The sequence below is a fragment of the Pteropus alecto genome, unplaced genomic scaffold (genome assembly GCF_000325575.1).
Source record: "Pteropus alecto unplaced genomic scaffold, ASM32557v1 scaffold106, whole genome shotgun sequence".
NCBI lineage: Eukaryota > Metazoa > Chordata > Mammalia > Chiroptera > Pteropodidae > Pteropus > Pteropus alecto.
Window position 1 is genome coordinate 4,164,796 of NW_006442103.1, and position 23,343 is coordinate 4,188,138.

Here is a 23,343-nt window from a genome sequence, read left to right on the forward strand (position 1 = left end):
GGGTGTTTCTTCATGTAGCCTCAGTGATTCTGTGAGAAACTGAAGTGGATGTTTTATTTCAGAATTAGTTCGTTCATTCCATCATCACATTTTAATTGAACTTGTACTTTGTGCAAGGCTTTGTTGTAGGTAATGGGGATACAGAGAAGAAAGACACAGTCCTGCCCTTGAGGAGCTCACAGTCTAGTGGGGGAAACAGATACATTGACACTGACTTTAAAATTATAAAAATCATTAGACAACTTTATAAACTTCTTTTGTAATCAAAACAAACTTTGGGTGTTACGAATGGATGGTGAAAAGGGATGATGTCCAATGCAGTGAAAAACCATCTGCTTCAATATCATGTGACTTCTGCAAAGGCGGTGATGTGGTTCTGCAAACAGAAAAAGAAATTACAAAGTCAGGGTTTGGGGAAATTTGACTTTGCAAAATAGTGAGTGCTTTTACAAAACATCGTTAGCCTAATACAAAGCCGTAGCTCACGTATGTTTACGTTGCAAAAACATACAGCGTTATTAAACTAAGTTCTATGTACTACTACATAAATTTAGCTGCCAATTATGTATTTTATTCAATATTCTTAATTAACCAAATAGGTTAAAATGTTGTACCTGCTTTATGCAAAATTAACACTGAAATTTGGAGGAATAAAAGCGGTAATGCCAGACACGTTAATATTCTGCTCAGTGTTAATGGAATTCTAATGCTAGCATGTTGGAGCTTTAGATTAATTGCTCCCTGTGAGACAGATGGCACAGAATGAAGTGGTGAAATGCTCATACTGAAATGGCATTTGCTAGTTGACAAAGACCTACTCAAATATTTCATTTGTGATGCTGGTACCCAGACTACAGACTGAAATCTGTGTGGTCTACCTCAACCACAGAATTCTTCACAGAGCCCTTTTACATTTTTTCCTTTAAAGCAACAGAATTGAGTACAAAGAAATCCTGTGGAATGACTAATATTTAAATGGATTCAGACATGCAACAGGCCGTATCATGGCTGCTGAAATACTGCAGTGAAAAATGGATATGACTTAATCATGACATATACAGTGTTACATCAAGATCTAACAAAAGTGACAGCCCCAGTGAATAACAGCAGCATTACAAAAGGGTTTTATCTTTTTACCTGTTTCAAATGTTTGTCATAGTAGTTTCATATTGACTCTTTATAAATCAAAAACATAAATAGAATCTCATGTAATGAATGCATGCCATGAGATTTCTCCCATGTACATGAGCTCTTTTCAAGTTAAAATATAAAATGTTTAACTAGTTAAAACGTTTAAAAAATGCACGTGAAGAAATTAAATTGGTTTTCACTGAATTTAAGCATAGGAAGCAACAACTAGGAGGATATCACTGACTACTGCTTGCGACATTATTTTCTAGGTTTGACCCATTTAAACTTGGAGAAAAACAGTATCATTAAAAGTGAGTAGTGAGCAGAGCATGTTGACTTTTTCAGTAACTCCAGATAAGACCTTAGAAACTTTAAATTCCCATTTAAAAAATACGTGATGAAAATGTTAGGAAATTCAGCTCATCATCTCTACGTTTTCTTGATTTCTTATTACAAAAGTGCAAGCATGACTTTAGGACAAAAAAGACTTGTCAGAGTGACATAATGCACTATGATTGAATAAAAGCCATAAGAACTGTAGAAACAGTACATTGTAGTTTTATTTCCAGTGGCCCCGTGAGGACTTGAAATCTGTGAACTGAGAAAATAAATTTGATATACAGTGTTTCAGTGCAAAACTGACAGGAATGTTACACCTCCGAATGGGACCTAGCAGACAGTAATTGCTGGAAAAGTGTTAAGATATAAATTGAAGATTAACCATCAGTGGCAACCGGGGTGGGAGGGGGTGGGTGCTAGATAAAAGGTGAAAATGTGACAGTATAAAAAAAAACAACAACAGAAAGAAAAAGAGATAAAAAGAAAGTAAAAATGAAAATGGATGGGGGCGTTCCAAAGGCCATTGACCTGGGTATCAGTGTTCCCTTGACCTAGGTAATGAAGTGTCCACAAGGCTCATTAAATTTGCTGAAGATGATCCTAAGTGAAGGGGACAACCATCACTTTGGAAGGGAGAAGAAAAATATTTAAAAATCATAATAAATCAGAGAAAGTATCAGAAACGAATCACTGATAATCAGTGCAAGGCAGGACAGAAGCAGAAGTAAAAGCAAGCGACCAAAAATATTCAATGACTTAGGGCGACCATGTAAATTATCATCTAAGCCCATATATATTGAGGGGAAAAAGGCATGCTAATTTTATACACAGACAACAGGCTTAAACTGAGACTGTCCCAAATAGGGGCATAATGTCATCTTAGAAATAAGGCTTTGAACATATAACTTTAAGTGTGCTATTGGGTAAAAATTGGATTCAGTCCTGGTATTTAAAATAATGTTTTAGTGGCCAATGGGTTTCCCTTTCTCTTCCCATAAATTACAAATACTATTACCCTCTTCCGTATGCTAAGTCATTACCAAGTTAAATTACAGGATAACAGTATTTCCAGATTGACTACAGTTTTAAGTTCCAGGGCTCTGGGGAAATGCCTTCTTTTTTTTGATTAGCACCCTTTCTGTTTTATATCACATTAAGTTTTAACCTCTGAGATAACTTTTCTATTTGAATAGAATAAAAAGGGTCCTGCTTGGGGCTTATCATTTAAGGGTGGTCATTAGTAGAGAAATAAACAAATGAAAATAAAATATTGGTATGGCTGTGCATAGAGAAGAGGAATTTAAAGAGGAAATTTAATACGAGGTTCTAAGTGCATGGAAGGAGTATGCAGATAGCACAGGGGCCATCTGTTCATTAATTTCACTGTCAAGAGCAAATGAACCCACACCACAGAATGAAAGAGATGGAGTATTTATCTCAGTTGACTTTTTAAAATGGTATTAATTCTCTTCTAGGATAGGGGTAGCTTTCCCTGAAGGAATCTGGAGGAAGGACAAGCTAATTACTCAAGTTTCTAGCCATCTATAAGACTCCATCATTCTATATTATAACAATTACATTGACAAAGTATGTGAATGTATAATTTGTACTATCCAGATGGCATAATTCCTATTCAAGAAGTGTTCACTTTCCCATCAGCATTTTTCTCAATTATTATAAAACTAGAATTGCATTTAATATTTTCATATCACCTGTCTTGAAGAATGGACTCCTTGTGATGCAAATCGGGTTACAAGGCTGAATTCTTAATATGTAATAGTAAGTCTATGTGGTAGATGATAGTGCAAACACACAGTAGGCAAACCAAAAACTCATGCATAAAAGTTTAATTCAGAGTCACAAGAAAAATGTAGTTATATAATTCATCAGTACAGTTACTGGTGTCTTCCACAATTACACATACAGAAGTTTAGAGTGGAGATATCAGAACTTGAGCCCAAAGAGTTAAAAATAAGAAAATTCTACAGCCATTAGAAAGTGTTCATTCAAAGTCCACAGCACGTCAGTGAGCAAAATACTGAATCCAGTCCTTGAGTGCAGAGTTCCTGTTTAAAACGAGCACTTTTTTTCTGAAAAGTAGTTTTAGATTCTTAAATTTGGTAAATCCTATTATTATAATATAAAATGCGAATTTTTGAAGCTCTACATGAAAGTTCTACATGAAAATCTTTACTCTTTATTTTATATCTCCATTTGCAGAAAACATATTCTGTAATTAAAAAGAAAAACTTTTAAAAGCAAAATTGTCATGCATTTATGACATGAAAAATTTGTGACAACTTGCCACCTCACATGATGTGCCACTCACCATTTCCCTTAGGGGGGGAAAAAAAAGACAAATGTAAAAAGAGCATTTCACATAAGAAAACAAGAAAAGCAATTATCCTGTTAAGGGCTATTTGGTTAGGGGATGCTAAATTCCCACAGTGAAAAGTCAGTAAAAAAAATAAAATACATTTGAAAGATAAATAATAATAAGCACAACAATAACCTAGTACTTAGGTCCCTTTTGGTTGCAGTAGAAACCCGCACAGAAGGACATGTCTTTCTGTATTCGCCTCAGCTCCGCAAGCCAAATCCAACCCCAGTGCGCTCTGGCGCACATACGCTTATTGCCTTAACCGAAGGTGTTCACAGCGGCTTATTCCCATTATCCATCCGAAGAGCCTTGCAAGACAGTCTTTAAAGGGCCTTCCCTGTGAATTTTCTTCGTGACCATTCTCAAAAGGTTGGATTCGGGACACCTACAGAATGTATTTTATATATTATTTTAGTGTTTCTTTAAATATTGACTTATTTACTTGGAAAAAGTACCTGTCTATTTAAAGATCTGTGTTGTTATTTTGTTAGACCAAATGCTAAGGTTAAATATTCCTCTAGTTTCTTCCTCTCACGATGATTATAAACAGCTTCTGTGTTTTAATAGGTGGTTGTGAGCAATCTGCTTAGGTTATAATCCAACTTAAAATAAGATCTGTGCATAAAATATCTTTAATTCAATAGTCTTCAATCTATTGGTAAGAAAGCCGTGTGATATAGTGGACTTTGAAGTTGAGCATTTGAATGTAGGCTAATACAACAGAAATTTTCACAAGCAATTTAATCTTTCAAAGACTCAGCTTTATCATCTGTGAAATGAAAGTAATATTACCTATTTAAATGGATTTTTATTAAGATTAAATGAGATTATATGCACAAAGTGCCTTTTACACTCAAACATATTATTGTAGTCATCTATAAAAGCCACAGAAACAAAATAAAAAGTAAAAAACAACAACAAAGAAAGAAAACATAAAAGAAAGAAAGTAACCAAGAAGATTTAAGAAGTAATAATTGGTTGGAATTTCACAATTCTACAAGTCTACAATTCTAATATACAAACAAACTTTTACACTCAAATATTTCTTGTAAGATTGCTACAAAGTCATTTGGTGGCAAAAAACAAATCTGAATCAATGTAAGGCAATTCACACTTGTGCTGAAGAAAGATCCATCTTTGATTACAAATTACTGCTCAAGTCTGTGTTTATGTAATGGAATACCCAGTATTTTCCCTAAAATATAAAATATTTTGAATCCTGAAAAATATCTAACACTAAGGATTTAGGACAAGGAATCGTAGTCATGTAATTAAATCCATCGACCATTCTGATGTTATAAGATACTGCCTACATTTTATCAGGGGAAGGTAGAGGGATATCATAATCCCAAATATTAGCCTTCCTTATTTGCTTTTCACTTCCTTCATCCATTCGTTGTGTCCTCTGAGGAGGGTAAAGTTGGCAGAAGAGACAAGGAGGAAAAGCAGTAGCGCCTGGAGTGTGTGCTCAAATACTCTGTCCCATTAAGTTACAACCTCTGGGTAGTAAAGTGGGTGAGTATTTTAGTAAAGAGAAGTGATGTGTCCATTTAAGAAGAAATTATTAGAGAATTTATTAGAGAACCTGAGGCTGTGAAACTAATTGTAAAATTCGTGTTAGGCAATTTCTTATTTTTAAAAAATTGGGGATATGAAGACATAAAAGCTAAAATGTGATAGACCATTCTCTTGGAAAGACTTTTTGAACTATTTCTTTCTCCACGATGGTTCCGTTTAAGTTCAGAATTTTATATTAGCTCAGAGCTTTGTTTCTATTAAGGAATTTTTTTTTTTTTGGTACTATTTGGAGAAAGGGGCTAAAAGCTACTTTCTGAGAGATTTTTTTCTCCCTAGAGAACAAAATAATCTCTAGGCAGCTTTCTCTGATAAGCTAACTAAACCAGAGGCAGGCCCAGCTTTTACTGGAGCATTAGCTACAGAACTTATGAAGTATTTCCAAGTCCAGAGGAGCCAAAGAGCTTAAGGTTTTTCCACAATGAATCTTTAGAAGCACTGGTTCTAAATCTTGACTGCACAGTGGAATCACCTGGGAGCTTTAAAAAATACCGATGCAACCCCACAGACTTGGGTTTAATTGGTCTGAAGCGTGGCCTGGTCCACAGGATTTTTAAAGTCTCCTCAGATGATTCTAATGAGCAGCCAATATTAAAATCCACTGTTTCAGCTCTGCAGGCTCAGTCTGATCCAGGCCAGCTGCTGGCTCTGTGTCCAAATCATCTTAGGTGCCTGATAACAATACAGACCCTCAGACCCAAGCCCAGGCCTATGGGCTCAGAACCTCTGGGCACGGATGGGTCCCAGGAATTTGCCCTTTTTGCAAGTGCCGCAAGTAATGGATTCCCTTTCACACCACTCTGAGAACCACTGCTTAAAGGTATGGAATAGTGATTGGTTAGCAATGTAATCATTGTCAGATATATAAAATCAATTCTTTCTTTAAAATTCTATCATTTTTTTTTCTAGAAAAGAAAAAAAGAGCCTTGCCTAAAAAAGTAGTAATCCTGAATGATTCTCAAGAATATGAAATCTTTGTGCTCAAAAAAACCTAGGAATAACTACATATTATATTCCTAGCTTAGAGCTTCGCAGTGCATGGAATTTGAGAAGCCCTGTAGCCGAGATTTGTGTTTCACTTTAACTCAGTGTTCCCCAATGCATTGACTTAAAGCTCCATGTAAGTCTGTTAACATAAATGTGTTTATGGTACTTGGTGGATGTGGGTCTCTGTTGGGGGCAGTCATTGAGAGGACATGACCAGTGGTTGACCCTGGAACTGGACCTGAGCAATTGGAGTCTTCTCGCCCCTCTCCCTGTCCTTGGAATATACATTCCGCCCACTATTCCCACACTAGGAGTCACCTGAGAGAGTAAGGTATTGCTGAGGTCATCTGGATGGTACATGTGGCTGAACTCAGTTAAGGCTTCTATATAAACTTTTAAGATTCTGGTGGTCAGGTGTGGAGATTTACTCATCTTGCAGCAACCCAAGACCAGCCTCCTATGTAAGATCTTTTGCTTATCAAGCCCACCACCTACCAATCTGGAGGTGGTCTGTCTCTTCCTTTGGTCCCCCTTGCTCTCCATGTATGTGGCCAGTTTTTGAACCAATAGTATCCAGGTACTCTCTCAGAAGTTCCTTAATCTCTCTAATGACCTTCCTGTCCACCACACTTTGAGCCAATATTCATAGCTATAATCCCAACAGTCAGAAATGCAAAATCCCAATTTATCTCTTCACCTACTTCCCTCACACTACATTTTGAAAATTTCCTGCCTGCTAATTATCCATCTTGCTCCTTCTGAATTCTATTTCTTTTATACCCACTCTGGACCCCACCCGAATCCTCTTAAATGGCATCCTCAAGCCTTGCCTCTGTGCTCTTACCTCACCTGCCAAACTAAATCTTTATACAAGCTGGTTCCTCTGTCTGATAGTCTACTCTCACCTCCTCACTTCACTAATGGTTCTTCAGATCTCCCTGTAGAGGAAGTTACAAGTATTGTTAAGCTTGGATAGGTCCCCCTTACGTGTTCCTCTAGCGTACCCATCATCACCCTAGTCTGTATTTGTTTATGAAATTATCTCCCCATGAGACTGTAAGCTCATGAGTCCTGGATAATGTTCCATACTGCTTATTTTATATTTCTTACATTTCATATATTTACAAATCTGATTACAAATAAAATTTTACTATATATAACAAATGATAAGAAAGGAAACTCATCCATAATTGTATCCATGCCTTGTTTTATACTAGTATTTTAATCCATATAATTGGTGTCTTATTTATTTCACTTCTCTTAAACTTTCAAAAATGCTTTATATTTGCTAAATAAGTAGCCAACGCTACTTGACAGAAAAGAATCAGAGGAAGTGAATAATGGATGAAGTGCATGATAAATTCTTGAATAACCAGTAGCTGATTAAAAAGCTCATTTAAAAACCTGCCTATTTTTAGAAAGAGGTACCAGTCAGTACATATTTGGATAAGCCACATCAAGAGTCATTTCAGAACTAGTCAAAACCATAAGGGCCATTAGCTAGGACACAGATACTTTGGGAAGATTTTTGTAAAGGTAAATATACATTTACCATACAACCCAGCAATTCCATTCCTAAGTATCCAAAAGACAGAAAAATATATATTCACACAAAAACCTGTACATGAATTTTGTATGAGCTTTATTCACAATCATGGAAAACTGGAAACAACCCAAATGTTCTTCAATTTGTGAATGAATTAAAAAAAAAAGTGGCACATCCATATATCAGAATACTACTCAGCAATAAAAAGAAAAAAATAAACCTACTTATGCTGGTAATAACATGAATGAATTTCACGTACATTAAACTAAGTGAAAGAAGTCAGCCTCAAAGTCGGACTCATAGGCTACATGAGTCTACTTATACTACATCATACCTATGAGTTCTTTTATATGAAAGGTAAAACTACAGGAACAGAAAATAGATTAATGGTTGCCAGAGGCTGGGAGCTGAAGGAGGGGTTGACCACAAAGGGAAGGAGGGAACTTTTTAGGGTGGTAGAAAGGTTCTTTAACTTGATTACGGTGATGATTACATGATGGTATGCACCTATCAAAATTCATACAACTGTATGCTAAAAAGGAGAATTTTACAGAACGTCAATTATGCTTTGATAAACCCCAATTAAAAAAGAAATTAGGACCATTAGCCATGACATGAACTAAGCCTAAAAGCCAAATGATGTCTAGAATTTGGTTTGTCATTTTTTGAATTATTATTTAGACACTCAATTGTTTCAATCACAAAAGAAAAATACAAAATAAAGGTACAGAAAGATATTCAAAAAACACAAGTTAAAATGAAGCACTTTATTTATTTTTGCCTTACAAGCTTGGTGGAGATTATTAAGAACAATATGCTTCCCACTGCTGGAGAGGACAGAAGGACATGAACCAAAAGCTTTAAGGATATTCAGCTTCTTTTCTTTAGTGTTTCCACTTCTATAAATATATCTTAAGTTATTGAACTTACAAAGATGTTTATGAGTATTGCTTTTAATGGTGGAAAATGGGACTGAAAGTTATCTTTGATGACTAACAAAAGGTAATGAATGGTTCATTTATATGGATTAGAACTTTTTCAGTGTAATTATATAATATTGTATAGCATAGTGATTATGAGTTTGAGCTCTGAAGTTATAAATATGAAACATACATGGATATAGAAATGAAAAGTGGAAAATATGGTTCTATATTCTTCTGTCAGAACACAGACTAGCTGTGTGACCTTGGGCATGTTACTTAACCTCTCACTGTCTTGTTCTCTGTAAAACAGAAATAAGAAGATACACTCAAATAATTTCTATGAAAACTAAAATAATATTTTCTATGTGATGTTCTTTGTATAACTCCAGACACATATTAAGCTCTTACTGAAGATTAGCTTTTACTGTTGTGCTTGACATGATTATTTTATTTTATTTATTGATCTGTGATCACATCCATGAAATACTCTTCTGTGAAAGATCCTGTACCATACACAAACCATACATACATGCACTCATGGACCTTAAAGGCTATCAGAAGAAAAGTTTCCATATATGGTGGCATATGGATTCTTCCTATTCATTTTTGTTTTGCTTACCAAGATTTTCAAATTTTAAACAATAGACATGAATTGCTTGTTGCTTCTTTAATGGAAACAACAAACAAAAATATGTGGTTGTTTCATTGTTTCATAAGACTGTAAATGTGGCCATTGTTTAGTTTCCTAGTTTCAGTCAAGTGAAACTTTACATTTTTTTCTAGTGTCATAGTGCTCTGAACTGATTTCGATGGCCTCAGAGGTGTTTTAGGACTGTCCACTATACAAGAACAAATCTGAGAGAGGGAGGGGTTGAATGGGTGGGTAGGAATGGTTCCCCATGTGTAACTAACTATGTGCGTTGGGAATGATTTTCAAATCCATTACTGTTTTATGCTCTCCTTAACTAATGACTGCAGGAATCATAGAATTTAAAGATGTAGTCATCAACTCTGTATTTATTCACACAAATGAGATGAGAAAGCTGATTTATATTCAAAAGTAATTTACTGAAAAGATGTTAGATAAAGGGTCTGTTAGATGATGGGAAAAAAAACAGGCTTTTAGTCTTTTGTAGTATATTGTGATTTATAAATAATGGAGAAATAAATATGAATATATGAGAGCACAGACAGGAGAAATTACATGTGGCAATAATAATAACAGTATGTGCTCGTTTTTTTAACCTAAAATGTTGACACCTGTTGGAATTTTTAAGCTTCCATTTTCAACTTTCTTAAAACAAAATTAAATTAGACAAATGAGAACAGAGTACATACAGCATGTAAACATCGATTTACTTCAAATATTTTTCATAAGTGCTCAAAGCTTAGATTGAGGGAAAATGCCTAAAATATGAATATATTTAGTTCCACTAACTATCCCAATATCTGATCATTAATAAAGTTGTTTTGACAAGGTCCTGTATAACATTTATATTACAGTTCAGCAGCTCTGTAAAACAAAGATTTGCATTATAGAAAAGCAAGTGAATCTTAAATAGACTGCCATAGTTATTCATGACAACATTCTGAAACTTCAAAGGAACTTATCATAGAGAGCACCATAATGTATAATCATATTTGTCTTGGCAAGAAACCACAGGATTGTTTTGCTGTTGCTATGACACTAATGTATGCAACGTTTTATACTATAATATTTTCTGCCACATGCGCTATGTATGACATAGACAATCTGTATAAACCTTAAATCCATGAAATACATCTATAGTATATCCTAGTCTGACATAAAATGAAAATCCTATTAAGGGAATCATTGTTCTTGCAGGAGAGAACTATATGTGTTAAGCACCTACTGTGCGCCAAGAAGTTTATTTGTGATCTGTTAATTCTAACAATTACCCTATAAGGGAACCATTATTGTATCACTTTTTCAGGTAAAGAAAAGAGGAATAATTTGTCTAATTCTGCCTAGTTATAATGTAGCTAAACCAGGCTTCAACCCTAGGACTGCCAGCAGCTGCAAAAATCTGGCTCTCCACCCGCCACCCTACCCCCACTCTGCCTAAATTTCAGTCCAGGCTTCTCTTTGACCCTTATGATTTTATAATATGCAAAACATTCAATGTAAAGATCAATGCATTTGCTTCCCTGGGTCATTGTGAACTTTCTCAGAACTTTCCTATCTATATAATTTTCCTTTAGAGTTGCCATGGGAATGAAACATGGTTATATCCATCTGTAACAGTACACACTGATGACATCTCTAGACCTGGGGAACTGTCATCACCACTTACCACTTTCATTCAGGTGGTGCTTCTGTTAGACAGTGCTTTTATACTCTGAGCTTCTTGGGTAGGACTGGTTGGTGAAAAGCCCCTTATCCAAATTATAAATTATAAAACTGTAATCTAGTAAATTATAAAACTGTAATCTAGTAAATTATTCCTAGTTTACCTTCTGTTTCTTGTCATTGGCAAGAGAGAATTCCTTTTGGTTCAACTGATTAGATCACATAAACCTGAATAAAATAATGCCTAAGTTTAAATGGAAACAAAAAAATGTTTTCTCAAAAAGCATTTTCTAACCACTAAACTCTCAAAGTTAACCCAAATTAGCCATAAGTGACTATAGTGTCTTTGTTCTAATTACCTTAAAAAAACTATGTAGATATTTATTCCTCTCAGATCAATTAGAAATATTCCATTTCCTATCAAATCCTGTCTATTCTTTCATTTATTTTTAAATATTTTTGTTCCCTTGCCAGGTAAAGTGTCCCTTATCTTTAGATTTTCTGTATGGCATCAGTTAAAAATCATAATACATATGCAGACATTATTTGCATGAGCTTGCCTATGCAAATCTGAATGTCAGCATTTTGCCTTTGAGCGAGGTCTAGCAGGGGGCAAAGAGAAAGGAGAAGAGTGTTTAGTGCTTAGCGGCTGCAGTGACTGCAGCCTGACACAGGAGGACCCCTGGGAGGAATGTCAATGTGCTCTGTATCCATTAGCTACAAACAAGAGAAATCTCTGGAGAGAGGACAAGATGCTATGATGAAAGGTCGGCATGTTTCTTGGGTGGGGGTGGGGAGTGGGGAATGGTTTTCTTAGTGACACTCTGGCTGGCAGTTAGCCCTTTTCCACAGTAAATCATTGAGACGGTTTAGACAACCGCTGCTATAGACTGAATGCTTATCCCCCACCCCAATTCGAATGTTGAAACTTAATCCCCAATGTGATGATATTAGAAAGTGAGGCCTTTGCGGGGTGATTACATCATGAGGGTAGAGCCCATATAAATGGGACTCCCTCACAGATTCTGCCCTATGAAGACACAGGGAGAAGATGACCATCTGTGAAATAAAAAGTAGGCCCTCGCCAGACACTGAATGGGCCAGCACTTTGACCTTGGACTTTCGGCCTCCAGAACTATGAGGAACAAATTTCTACTGTTTATAAACCACCTGGTCCATGGTACTTTGTTGGAGCAGCCTGAGTGGACCAAGGCAATGCCTCTGATCAGCACCTTACTAAACGCAGACTTTGCCAAGTGATGCTTGCTCGGTCATCACGATGTGACATGGCTGTGCTAAGATCTAGTCCATGTCGTCTGTATCATTTACCTGGGTTTTTACAGTAGCCTCCCAGATTGGTTTTTCTTTTGTTTTGTTTTGCTTAAGTGTTGCCCTCCTTCAAGTTATCCTCCATTCTGAACATGCCACTTCCTTCCTCATACTCCTTAGTGGCTCCCCATTGCTTACAAGGTAAGCACCAACTTCACCATGTTGCATAAAACACCCTTCATGCATTTTCATCAATAGTGACAGAGAATACTTTTCCATATACTTATTTTCCATTTGCATTTGATCTCTAATGATTTGCCTATTCGTGGACTTAGCCCTTTTCTCAATTAGGATGATTTACATACTACAAACATCAACACTTTGACCAGTGTGTTGTTTATATTTTACACTTTGGCACTGGCCTTTTATAAATGTTTTAAACTATTCTTGATGCCTTTTATTTTAAAAAGTGTTTGAACTTATATTTTTCTAGTTAGCAATGCCAAGAATGAACAGTGATATCGAGTCCCTCCTTTATAAAATTTGGAAATTATCATACTTTTTACATTTTTGTTGGTACTATCTCTGATTGGCTCATTTTGTCATTGTGATATTATTTTCTTTTGTTACATATCTTCTCTTAAGTTAATTTTTAATTTTGCACTCTTTCTGTTACCACAGTCAATTCTAATTAATTGTATATTCTGCCAATTCTTTCTGCCAATTTAGTCATATAACTTTCCCAATTTGAGAGCTCTATCTAGGTATTAATGTATTTGGCTCAGTGAGCTGGCAAACATCCTCTGTTACCATTCATAAATAGTATAATTCTGGAATTCTTACATATATAATATTTCATGGTTATCTTAATACTTAAATGACCTTTTGGGTGGAAATAAAATTCTTATGTCACACATTTTCGTTCTTAAAAACTCAGAAGACATTACTCCGTTCTGTTCTGGCATTTCATGTTGTGGAGAAAGTGTGAGGCCAGTGAACGGTCAGTCGGACAGTGTATTCCTCGTGTGCGTATTAGTTTTCGTGAGGTACACTATGTTACAACCTCAAAAGCTCAGTGCTTCCAACAAGAAAAACCCATTTCTCCCAACAGTATCATCTATTGCAATATTTATAGGATTCTTTCTTTGGTATTGAAATTCAAAAAATTCACTGAGAAATATATAAATTCTAGAACATATTTTAATTTTATCTTGTATCTAGTTAACCCTTCTAGCCTGAAGATTCAGACATTTATTTAGAAGAAAACTTTCCTTAAAGTATATCTCTATTTCTATAGCTCATTTGTCCTCTTCTTTAGAGTCTACAATGATTCATATGTTAGATTTCTGTGCTATGTCTTTCATGTCTATTATCTTTTCTCTGGTCAATTTTATTCTCCCGTTCTTTTAACATATATGCTGAAACCCAAGAAAAGAAATGCTATCCTCCATAAATTTAATTAAATTTCTTGTCATTAATCCTTTTTTCAGAAACATTTTCTAGCTCTCAATATATGTCTGTCTCTCTGCATCATGAAATTATTTTAAAGAATCTAAGTAATTGTCATGATTATTTATACTTGAATCAAGATAGATTTAGCTTGGTTTATTTTCTTAAAATGAATGGGAGAAGATTCATCAAAGATCCCATAATTGTTTTCATGAATAGTCTTGAGCTGAAGAGCTGGAGGATATAGTTTTATAAAATCATTTTGATGATTTACCGGTCTGAGTGGAATGGGAAAAGAAGCTAAGGCCATGAGCATTTCCAGGAAAATCACTTTGTTTCTATATAGTTTAATTTCTGTGGTTGTCGAAATATCAGAAGGATTGCTACTTTGTTCAGCATAACCTCCACTCCAGGAAGGATGGTGTGGTCTTTGGAGGCCGATGTTTTTTATTTTCGAATGAAGGTAGCTTGAAGGTAATTCCCATCCCATTTTATGGTACCCATTCAGTTAAGAAACAGTTGCTTCATCTGGCATGAACCTATGCTAACGAGAAAGCTAATCAGAGGAAAATTTCTTATCTAAAGGCTTTCTTTTGGTGTATATTTGCATATTTGCTATCTCTGTCTCAAAATGGTGTTGGTTCAAGGTGCTGAATTGAGCTCTAAATAGAATAGACTCTCCATTCTCTTAGAGTGTGCGCTTATCTCTCATCTTCACTGTTTGAAATTTTGGGGTATTACTGGGATTCTATAAGATTTTAGCCACATCTGCCACATTAAATTTTTTTATAGGCAAAGAAAAAATTTAAATGTACATCCTTCAAACTGGATATATTTATACTCTATCTAGTAGAAATGGCTAAAATTTTACTCTACTTTTCCCTCTTAGTGACACAGCTATTATGATAGTAACCCTGACTTTACTCTTGCTAATATAGGAGACTAAAGGTAATGAATGTAAATGTTTCCATTTTCACTTCCTAGAAGAAGAGTTAGACTTCTGTTTCTTAAACTCCTGAGAGTAATTAAAAGTGTCTTTGTGTTTTGGGAGACATCCTGAAGCCAGCACCAATGGCGCTTTTGTTTGGGATACATGGGCCCTTACGGGCAGGAGCCAGAAAATGATGAGTCTGAAAAGAAGACTTGACATGACCTATGGTAAAAGTTGGCTCCCTAGGACCTCAGGTGGGTGGGAACTTTGTGGATCCTATAAATGAGAGGTACCTGCACACAGCTCATGTGTAGGGCCTCGGGACTGATACGACATGAAATGGGGATGACTGCAGGTCTGCCAAGGGACACTGGACTGTGAGTACAAGGGCATGAAGGCTTGGGAACTCCAATCAAGGTCTCTATGCACAATTTGACAGAGAAAAATAAACCAAACACTTTCAAAAAGATTTTGTGAGTTATAAAGAAGGGGCACAGGGATTTAAACTACTATGGGGGTTTTTTTCTAAGGGACTTTGATCAATCTGAACATATCAGAAGTCAATATGAGGAAATATAACCAGGACTTCCTAGGAGAGCAGCTGAAGAAAATTGAATAATTTTATAACATTATAATTATTTTAGTTACATAATTATTTGTGAATATAGCCTCTTTATAGAAAGAAAAAAAGAAACACTTTACAACAAGCATTGGAAAACTTTCTACATCTTGATTTACCTCATCCATTTTAACTGTTGAATAGTAATAATAATTATGATTGGCAATGATTAAGGGTTTGATAAATGTCATTATTCTAAGTGCTTTCCTATTATCTTGCTGAACTCTCATAACTATCATTCTATAAATGAGAAAACTGAGTCACAGAGCACTTGTTATCTGCCCAAGATCAAATTATCCAAAATCCTCAGCTAGTCTACCTCCCGAACCTGTGAGCAGAAACACCACACTATAATGTACTAGATCCCACTGTAGGAATGTAGCATGATTGATTTACTAATTCACTACTGATATACAGTTAGGCCTTTCAAGATTTGATATTACGAACAGCTGTAATGAAGTAACAAATATTTAGTGGACATTGAAATATGATGGGCTAGTTTCCATGGATGATTCTTTTCATAAAACCAAATATAACGATTGCTCAGACTTACTCTTCTCTTTCAGAAAAGTCATGACTCTTCCTCATAAACTATGGTAATTAACTATATGACAAAGTCCCTACAATTAAGGAATAAATTGCTAACATAAAAATAAAGAATGCCTGCATGCTGCAATACTCTGTACCTTATAGTTTTATCAAACATGTACTTTGAACAAACAAGACTATGTAAATATATAACTTCTAAAAGAAACCCTTTGCTTTCTCCACACCAAACTGACAACCAGAAAATGACAGCTTGGCATAATGATGCTAAAAGTACTGTCTATGCCCCAAGACCAAACTGAAACATGGAGCTCCCTTTCTCTACTCAGAGGGTCAGCTCTAGGATCCAATGTCACCCATCAACTATCAATCATGAAGATCAAGCTTCTGGGAAGAATTTTTCATTCGTTTTTCATTGCGAACTACAATGAAAAGCAATATATTTACTCCAAATATTTCTTATTGCAAAAAGAAGAGAAAGCTATTGTGGGCTTTCTTTAAGTGATGGTCTTCACACTAACGCACATCCTCCCAGCAGCAGAGCTCCAAAGGGAAGCCTGAGTTGCGTTGCCAGCGTCTGGACGCGTGATGGTCCTGTGGTCTGTGTGAGTGCGGGGAGCCCACCACGCACTGTGTGTGGTGCGGACAGTGTTCTGCCTGGAAACAGGAATAAAAAGAGCCGAGAGCAAAGTCGGGGTTCGTCAGCGTGTGTGCCAAGGCACTCCAGTGGGCAAAGGGGAGAATCAAATCGGGGTCAAATCGCCTTCACTTCCTAACTACCAGAGTGAAAACGAAGCACATGAATTTGTCATAAAAAAAATTAATGAAAGAAAGAAGTTAATGAACACTGATCTCTTGCAATCTATAGATTCTAATAGAATATTTTTTGCTTTCACCATCTAATATTTTAAAATTCACTGTAAATAAAAATGAATTAACAGAAAATCAACAGGAATTTTTAAACATTTAATATATAGAATGATAGAATGGAATGTAAATATTTGGCAATGCTAGGAGGCTACTAAAGAACTCTTATGCAAATAAATACGTTAAAATGGAGGAGACTAATTAATGATAATTTCAGAGGTATATAAAATGAAGACTCTAATAGCTACCTGACCATTTTCTTCAAAATAATGTTTAAGATCTCTTTCTAAATTCTATTGTTTTAAGTTAAGCAAGATCTAATTTTGTGCATATTATTCACTTTTTTAAAAAACGTTTTATCACATCAGTATGTATCTTGAAATGTTACATCGTATAAATTTTCTTTGCTGCTTATGAATGATATGGACTTTTGCAAAATGCTTAACCACTTGAGAGTTTAGTTTTCTTAGCTGTACAGTGGGGAAATTTATCATTACCAGCCATCAGCTAAGCCACTGTAGAAAATTGATGGAGTTTTTTTTGTTGTTCTCAGAGCCACCTAGGGTGTGTGTGTGCAATGCTCCATGAGCTTATCCAGGAACTCAGGCTGTCAGGTGGATTGGTACCTTTAAAAATTACGGATTACTCCAGTCATTACCTTTGCATTTGGTGAAAAGGGGTGGAGAATACCTAGGACAAGAGCCTTCAAAGAGATAAACCAGAGGTTGCACTTACCCCGCTGCTTAATTGCATTGGTCTTAACTTAGTTGTATGGTCACATCTAACTGCAATGGAAGCTGAGAAATATAGACTACAGCTGGAGAGTCATGGGAGTAGCTAATATTGACTTGGGGAATTCATTTGCTAAAAGGGAGAAGGGGAGAAGGATACTGATGAACTATTAGCAGTTTTTGCCACTATAATGATACCCAGCTTTAAAAACTGTAGTTAAAAAGTAAAATTATACTGGTAGAGCATAGAAGTATTTTTGTAGAATTTACATAAGCAATCAATGTAGTGCTTGACACAAACTGAATGGTCATTAAATAGTAGTTATCATCATCATCATCATCATCATCATCGTTATCATCATCTAGTACCTCTATCTTCACCTGAGTGCTTGAATGACCTCCACAGTATCATGAATAAGTGATTATTTAGCAATACTTGAATCTCTATAGTAAAAGTAAATTTCATTGCTCTTAAGGCAGCCATTCCATTTTCAGAAAGTTTTTACTTCTTTCCAGACATTATTTATCTTCTTACACTTTCTTTTCTTTCACCCTAATTGTGATCTCTGAGGCCCTGAAGAACAAATCACATCCCTCTGACATACAATAGTTCTTCAGATATTTGTGAAAAGTTATTGCTTCTTCCATGAGTTTTCTTTTTCTCTAGACTAACCATTTTCTGTTCCTTCCACAGTCTCTCATAATCCATAATGCTGAGTCCAGTCATCATCCTGGACACATTTATTTGCTCCTTTAACAAATGTTCATTGAGTGCCGACTATTCTTTTTTGTCAATGTTTACCTTAAAACTATGTTGCCAAGGGCAGTACATAGTTTTTCAAGTTGGTCTGAGCAGAGCAAATGCTCATCTCTCTCACTCTGGATATCGTTTTCCCAAAGCAGGGCTTAAGATCATATTAACTCTCAGCAGCTGTATCATGCTGTTCACACATGCTAGGTGGTCGCCTACTACACCCTCTGAGCCATTTTCGTTCATGCAGTTCATCTAGATGGACCCTACCCTATTAAAAATTCACATACAAAGCGTTTTCTTTATTTCTAGTTAATTGTTCATTGTAATCTTATTGTAATCTCTTAAGAATTTGTATTCTTTCATCCAATATGTTAATTATCCCTCACAGATTCACACCATCTAAACACCTGATTAGCATGTAATCGAACTCTTCATCTAAGATATTGATCAAAACATGGATATAGACAGGGCTGAGGAGAAGCCTTTAGTAACCCTCTAAGCAATTATTTAACCAGTTACAAATGTGCATAACTGTGTCATCATCATTTTAAAAACATTAAGTCTCAAGAAAAGTTTTTGTTAGATACCTGGCTTCTGTGTTCATTGCCATGCCCAAGGAAGCCTTGACCCACCATTGGTCTGGCTCCAATCAGCCCCCACCTGACCCTGGGCGCCTCCTTGATTAGAGTATGACTGGTGTTTTCCAGCTGCCGGACCTTCATACATTGAGATACAACAAATATTTATTGAACCCTCGTTATGTGTCAAGTATTATACTAAGGAGTTTCATATACAGTTGACCCTTGAACAATGTGGAGGTTAGAGGTGCTGACCCCCATGCAGTCACATATAAGTTTAGATTCCCCAAAACCTTAACTATTAATAGCCTACTGTTGACCATAACAATTATCGATAACATAGACAGTTGATTAGCATACATATTGTATTTTATATGTATTACATACTGTGTTCTTACACTAAAGTAAGCTAGAAAAAAGAAAATGTTATTAAGAAAATCATAAGGAAGAGAAATTACATTTACAGTATTTATTGAAAAAATCCACATATAAGTGGACCCGTCTTGTTCAAGGATCAACTGTAAATGGAGCATAGAAGAAATGGAACATATTTTATTTTAAAAATGCACATATTCTCAAGCAAAACTATCTTACTATTTTGCCTATGCATGAGACCATTGCACAATGTTCTAGAAGCTATGACAAAGTACAGAACATACTCCATTTACAGGTACACAGCTTTAGCATGAGGGATTCAAAGAAATATTTTAAGTGTGATTTACCTTTTTCTAACACAATGTCTTCAGTGAGTAAATCCATGCTAAATACCACATTAGACTCTGAGTTTGTTTCGATAAATCGAAAATGACTGTGCAAATACTCTCAGGAATAATTATTCCTTTGCTCTAGGTAACAAACACATTTTAGAATTTAAATTATGCATCACCTGTACAGATGTTACCTTTTCCAAAGGACTTTCTGCTCGAGGAATGCTGATCATTGGCATTTGTGTCAGATTATCTGTGCGTATATGCTCGTTTTCTGGTTGTCTTCCTTTGAAATTATTTACCACACACACGACCTAAAATTTCAGAAAAAAATTATGGTTTAAAACAAAGCCATGCACTCTATGACTATGACTCTTGAGTAGCTTAATACATCTAATCATAGCAATAAAGTATTAAAATTACTTAAATATTAAATATATATAACTTTATATCCAGATTTATCTTGTATAATTTTGAAATAGTTACGTCAGTGCAAATGTGTTCAAGAAAATTCATCAATTAATATGTAGTTCAGTTAATAATGACAATTTATTATTCCATAATTTTCATTAAATTAGGTTGTAGTGAATGCTCAAATCAATCCCAAAATAACATCATAACCTTATAAAAGTTCATAGTAAGCTAACCTTTCCCTAATGTGGCAAACCTACAACTTAATTTCAGTGCTAATTATTTCTCATTGCTTCAAGATCATTACATTCATAACGAATGTCTACAATTGGCTCTCTCTAGTAGCATCCTTTCAATTAACCTAGTGTATTGTCTCTTATTGTATCTCATATATACTTGGCATTTCAACAATAGCTTACTGGGGCTAATGCTGAAATAGAAGACCTTTGACAAAAAGGGAACTGAGCTTTGTTTCAATTGATTATATCCCAGGGGTGACAGAATTTGAACTAAACCAGAGGTTCTCATACACAAGAGTGCATAAAAATAAAGCTCTGGCACTATTAAAAATGCACATTCCTAAACCATTCAGTAAAGATTATAATTTCATAGATGAAGGATGGGGCCTAGGAGTTGGCACTTTAAAAATGCATTCCAGAAGCTTCCGATGCAGGTGGATCATGCTTCAAGAAATAGTGAATTAAACAGAGGAAAATTACTTGCTACTATCTGCTTAACTAGTAGGTAAGATATTTTTGAGCCTTCTTCTGGGTTTTATATTCTATTATCAAATCAAAATACAGAACTCATTTGCGGTTAAAACCTAACATTCATTTAAAACAATGCTTAATATGTAATTACACATTTACATTGTCTATTTTCACAAATGGTGTACTGGAAAGCCTTTTCTTTAGTAGGGCTCATTGCTGAACACTTTCAAAGGCCAATTAGATCTTGATTACTCTTTAGTTTTTAAATAAAATTTACAAAATCTACAAAATAATAATATGTACTACGAAACCTTATCTTAGAAAAAATATTTCCTTGCAAATTGGTATACATTGACTATCCTTCCACTTCCTTGAAGAATTACAGATCAGAAGCATAGATCAAATCTTGATAATTTATACTTCAGCTTTATCATCACCATCAAGATCTTTAAAGTCAGGGATGGTAAGGGGTTGGCAGTGGACACTGACAAAACTGCTATTGAATGATAACCCTACGGAGGACTGACCGTGATTGCCTTGGAGCAAGGTCAGCTTATTACGTCTTTGTTTGTGCTTTGCTCACATCAACCTGTGAATCTTTTCATCGAAGCACTTATTTCTGTATGAAATTATACATCCGTTAGCATAATATCTTGGTTGATGTGAGTCTCTTCCAAGATTGTAAGCTCCATAAAAGCGGACGCTGTCTTTCTTTTTTCGCTCACCATTGTATTCTCAGTGCCACAGAGAGTGAAGAGTTTAATGAATGAGCCTGCATCCAGGGCAACATTTCTAAATTTTCTAATGTTCCTATATAATTTAAAGTAACTTTACTCTGAAACATTCTACTTTTACATTGAAACTTCCACGTGTATAATTCTACCCTCTCCTACAAAAATGACACTGTCACCACAACATATTTTCTTTTACTTTTTCCAAGAGTAATAATAAATTAATCTCATCCATCTATGATCATTTTCCTTCTTCCCTTGTGGCAAATAAAAATCTCTGTTGTATGGGGTCAAGTGCTCGGGTTTGGAATCAAAAAACCTGGGCTTTAATCCTAGGTTCTCTTATTTACTAACTGTGTGAGCCTGGGCAAGCTGCTTAATATAACTAGACCTGTTTCTTTAATCTACAAAATGAAAATAATAACTATATCTCAATCTGCTATTGTGAATATTGGTTGAGTTAATTTAGTAAAGAGGGCTTCAATAACTCTTTTTGTTATTGTTATTATTACATATGATAACATGATAAGCTTTTGCTGTGGCTCAGCAAACTTGAACTATTCCACCTAATACAGTAATATGCATCTTTTTTGGAAGTTCTTAAAACAATATTAATTAATCTACAACTATTGTTCAACTAGTATTTGTTTTGTATTTTCCTAAGCATGGAGATTCTGTTCTCTAACTTTAATGAAAATGCACATAGGACAAGAGTGATACACTCAGTACAGAATATAAGTCCTTGTTAGATTTAATAGGATGGAGTTTGAGTGCAGTCAGGAAAAATGAGAGAACCAGGAAGTCAGGGACACTTCCTGGGAAAGTTGGGACTCATCTAAGAAAAATGTCAAGTGCATAAAGGATCTGAATACAGTCATCAAAGGTGAGGACCATGATGTCCAGAGCCTTCTCTGTACCACTCGACAGCGCTTATTACATGTGTGATTTCATTTAACCCTGAAAGGAGCTCTGGGAAGTGAATAAAACAGTTCTTCATTCATGCATGCATTCATTCATTCATTCATTCATCCATCTGTTCATCTATATTTCCTGAGAACCTCCTACATATTGGACCCTGTACTGGATACTGGGAATCCACAGTGAAGAAAACAAAGAAATGCCTTCTGCATGAGCAGCTTACATTCTAATGGGTTTCATAGCAGAAAAAATTTTCAACAAAAATTTTATACGTGGTACATTAAAAGTTGAAATGTGCTATGAAGGAAAGTGAATAGGGAATGAGAAATGTCCTCAGGAAGGAATAGCCATTTTAACTACAGTTCAGGGAAGGCCTCACTGCTTCAGGCATAATGAAGGGCTAAGTAATTTGTTCAAGGTCACACATCCAACGTGTGGCAAAAGCAGAATTCACAACTAGGTTTGTCTGACTCCCAGAACCTCTGTTTTGCTCTCTGACATATACAGAGGAACAGGCTTTCCCACTGAGGCAAATGTGTAGGCTGGACAGTCTGTTTGTGAGAGAGAAGGATCACTGACTGGATCCGAAGTCCATGGATTCCACTGTAAAGAGGGAAAAATAGACTTGGCTGGGAAGAGTGCAGCCAGATTACTGAGGATCTCAGAAGTTCACTGGAAGTGTCTGTATTTAATGCAGCAGGAAAGAGGTTTGGGGTGTTTTGTTTTGTTTTGTTATTAGCAGTGAATTATGTTATAATGTGTATAGAAGAAGAATAGGAGGTATTTGGAGGAGAGCCTGAACTGAGGAGGCAGCTAAGAATCTATAGACATAATAGAGAGAAGATGCATTGATCTAAAATCGGGAGGTTATAGTCAGAATGGCAAAGAAATAAGTTATGGAAGAAATGTTTTTGTAATGCAAGTGAACTG

At 35.5% G+C, this 23,343-nt stretch overlaps 1 protein-coding gene across 1 annotated transcript in view; it reads right to left on the reverse strand.

The window, feature by feature from the left end:
• Positions 1-162: 162 nt before the first annotated feature.
• PLPPR5 (phospholipid phosphatase related 5) overlaps positions 163-23,343 on the reverse strand; it is an 89,618-nt gene continuing 66,437 nt past the window's right edge. The window contains exons 5-6 of the mRNA XM_006919551.1: positions 19,838-19,957; positions 163-376 (exon numbers count right to left, since the gene is read on the reverse strand). Coding sequence (XP_006919613.1) covers positions 344-376; positions 19,838-19,957 — 153 coding nt within the window. The 3' untranslated portion in view covers positions 163-343. The remainder of the gene's footprint in view (positions 377-19,837; positions 19,958-23,343) is intronic.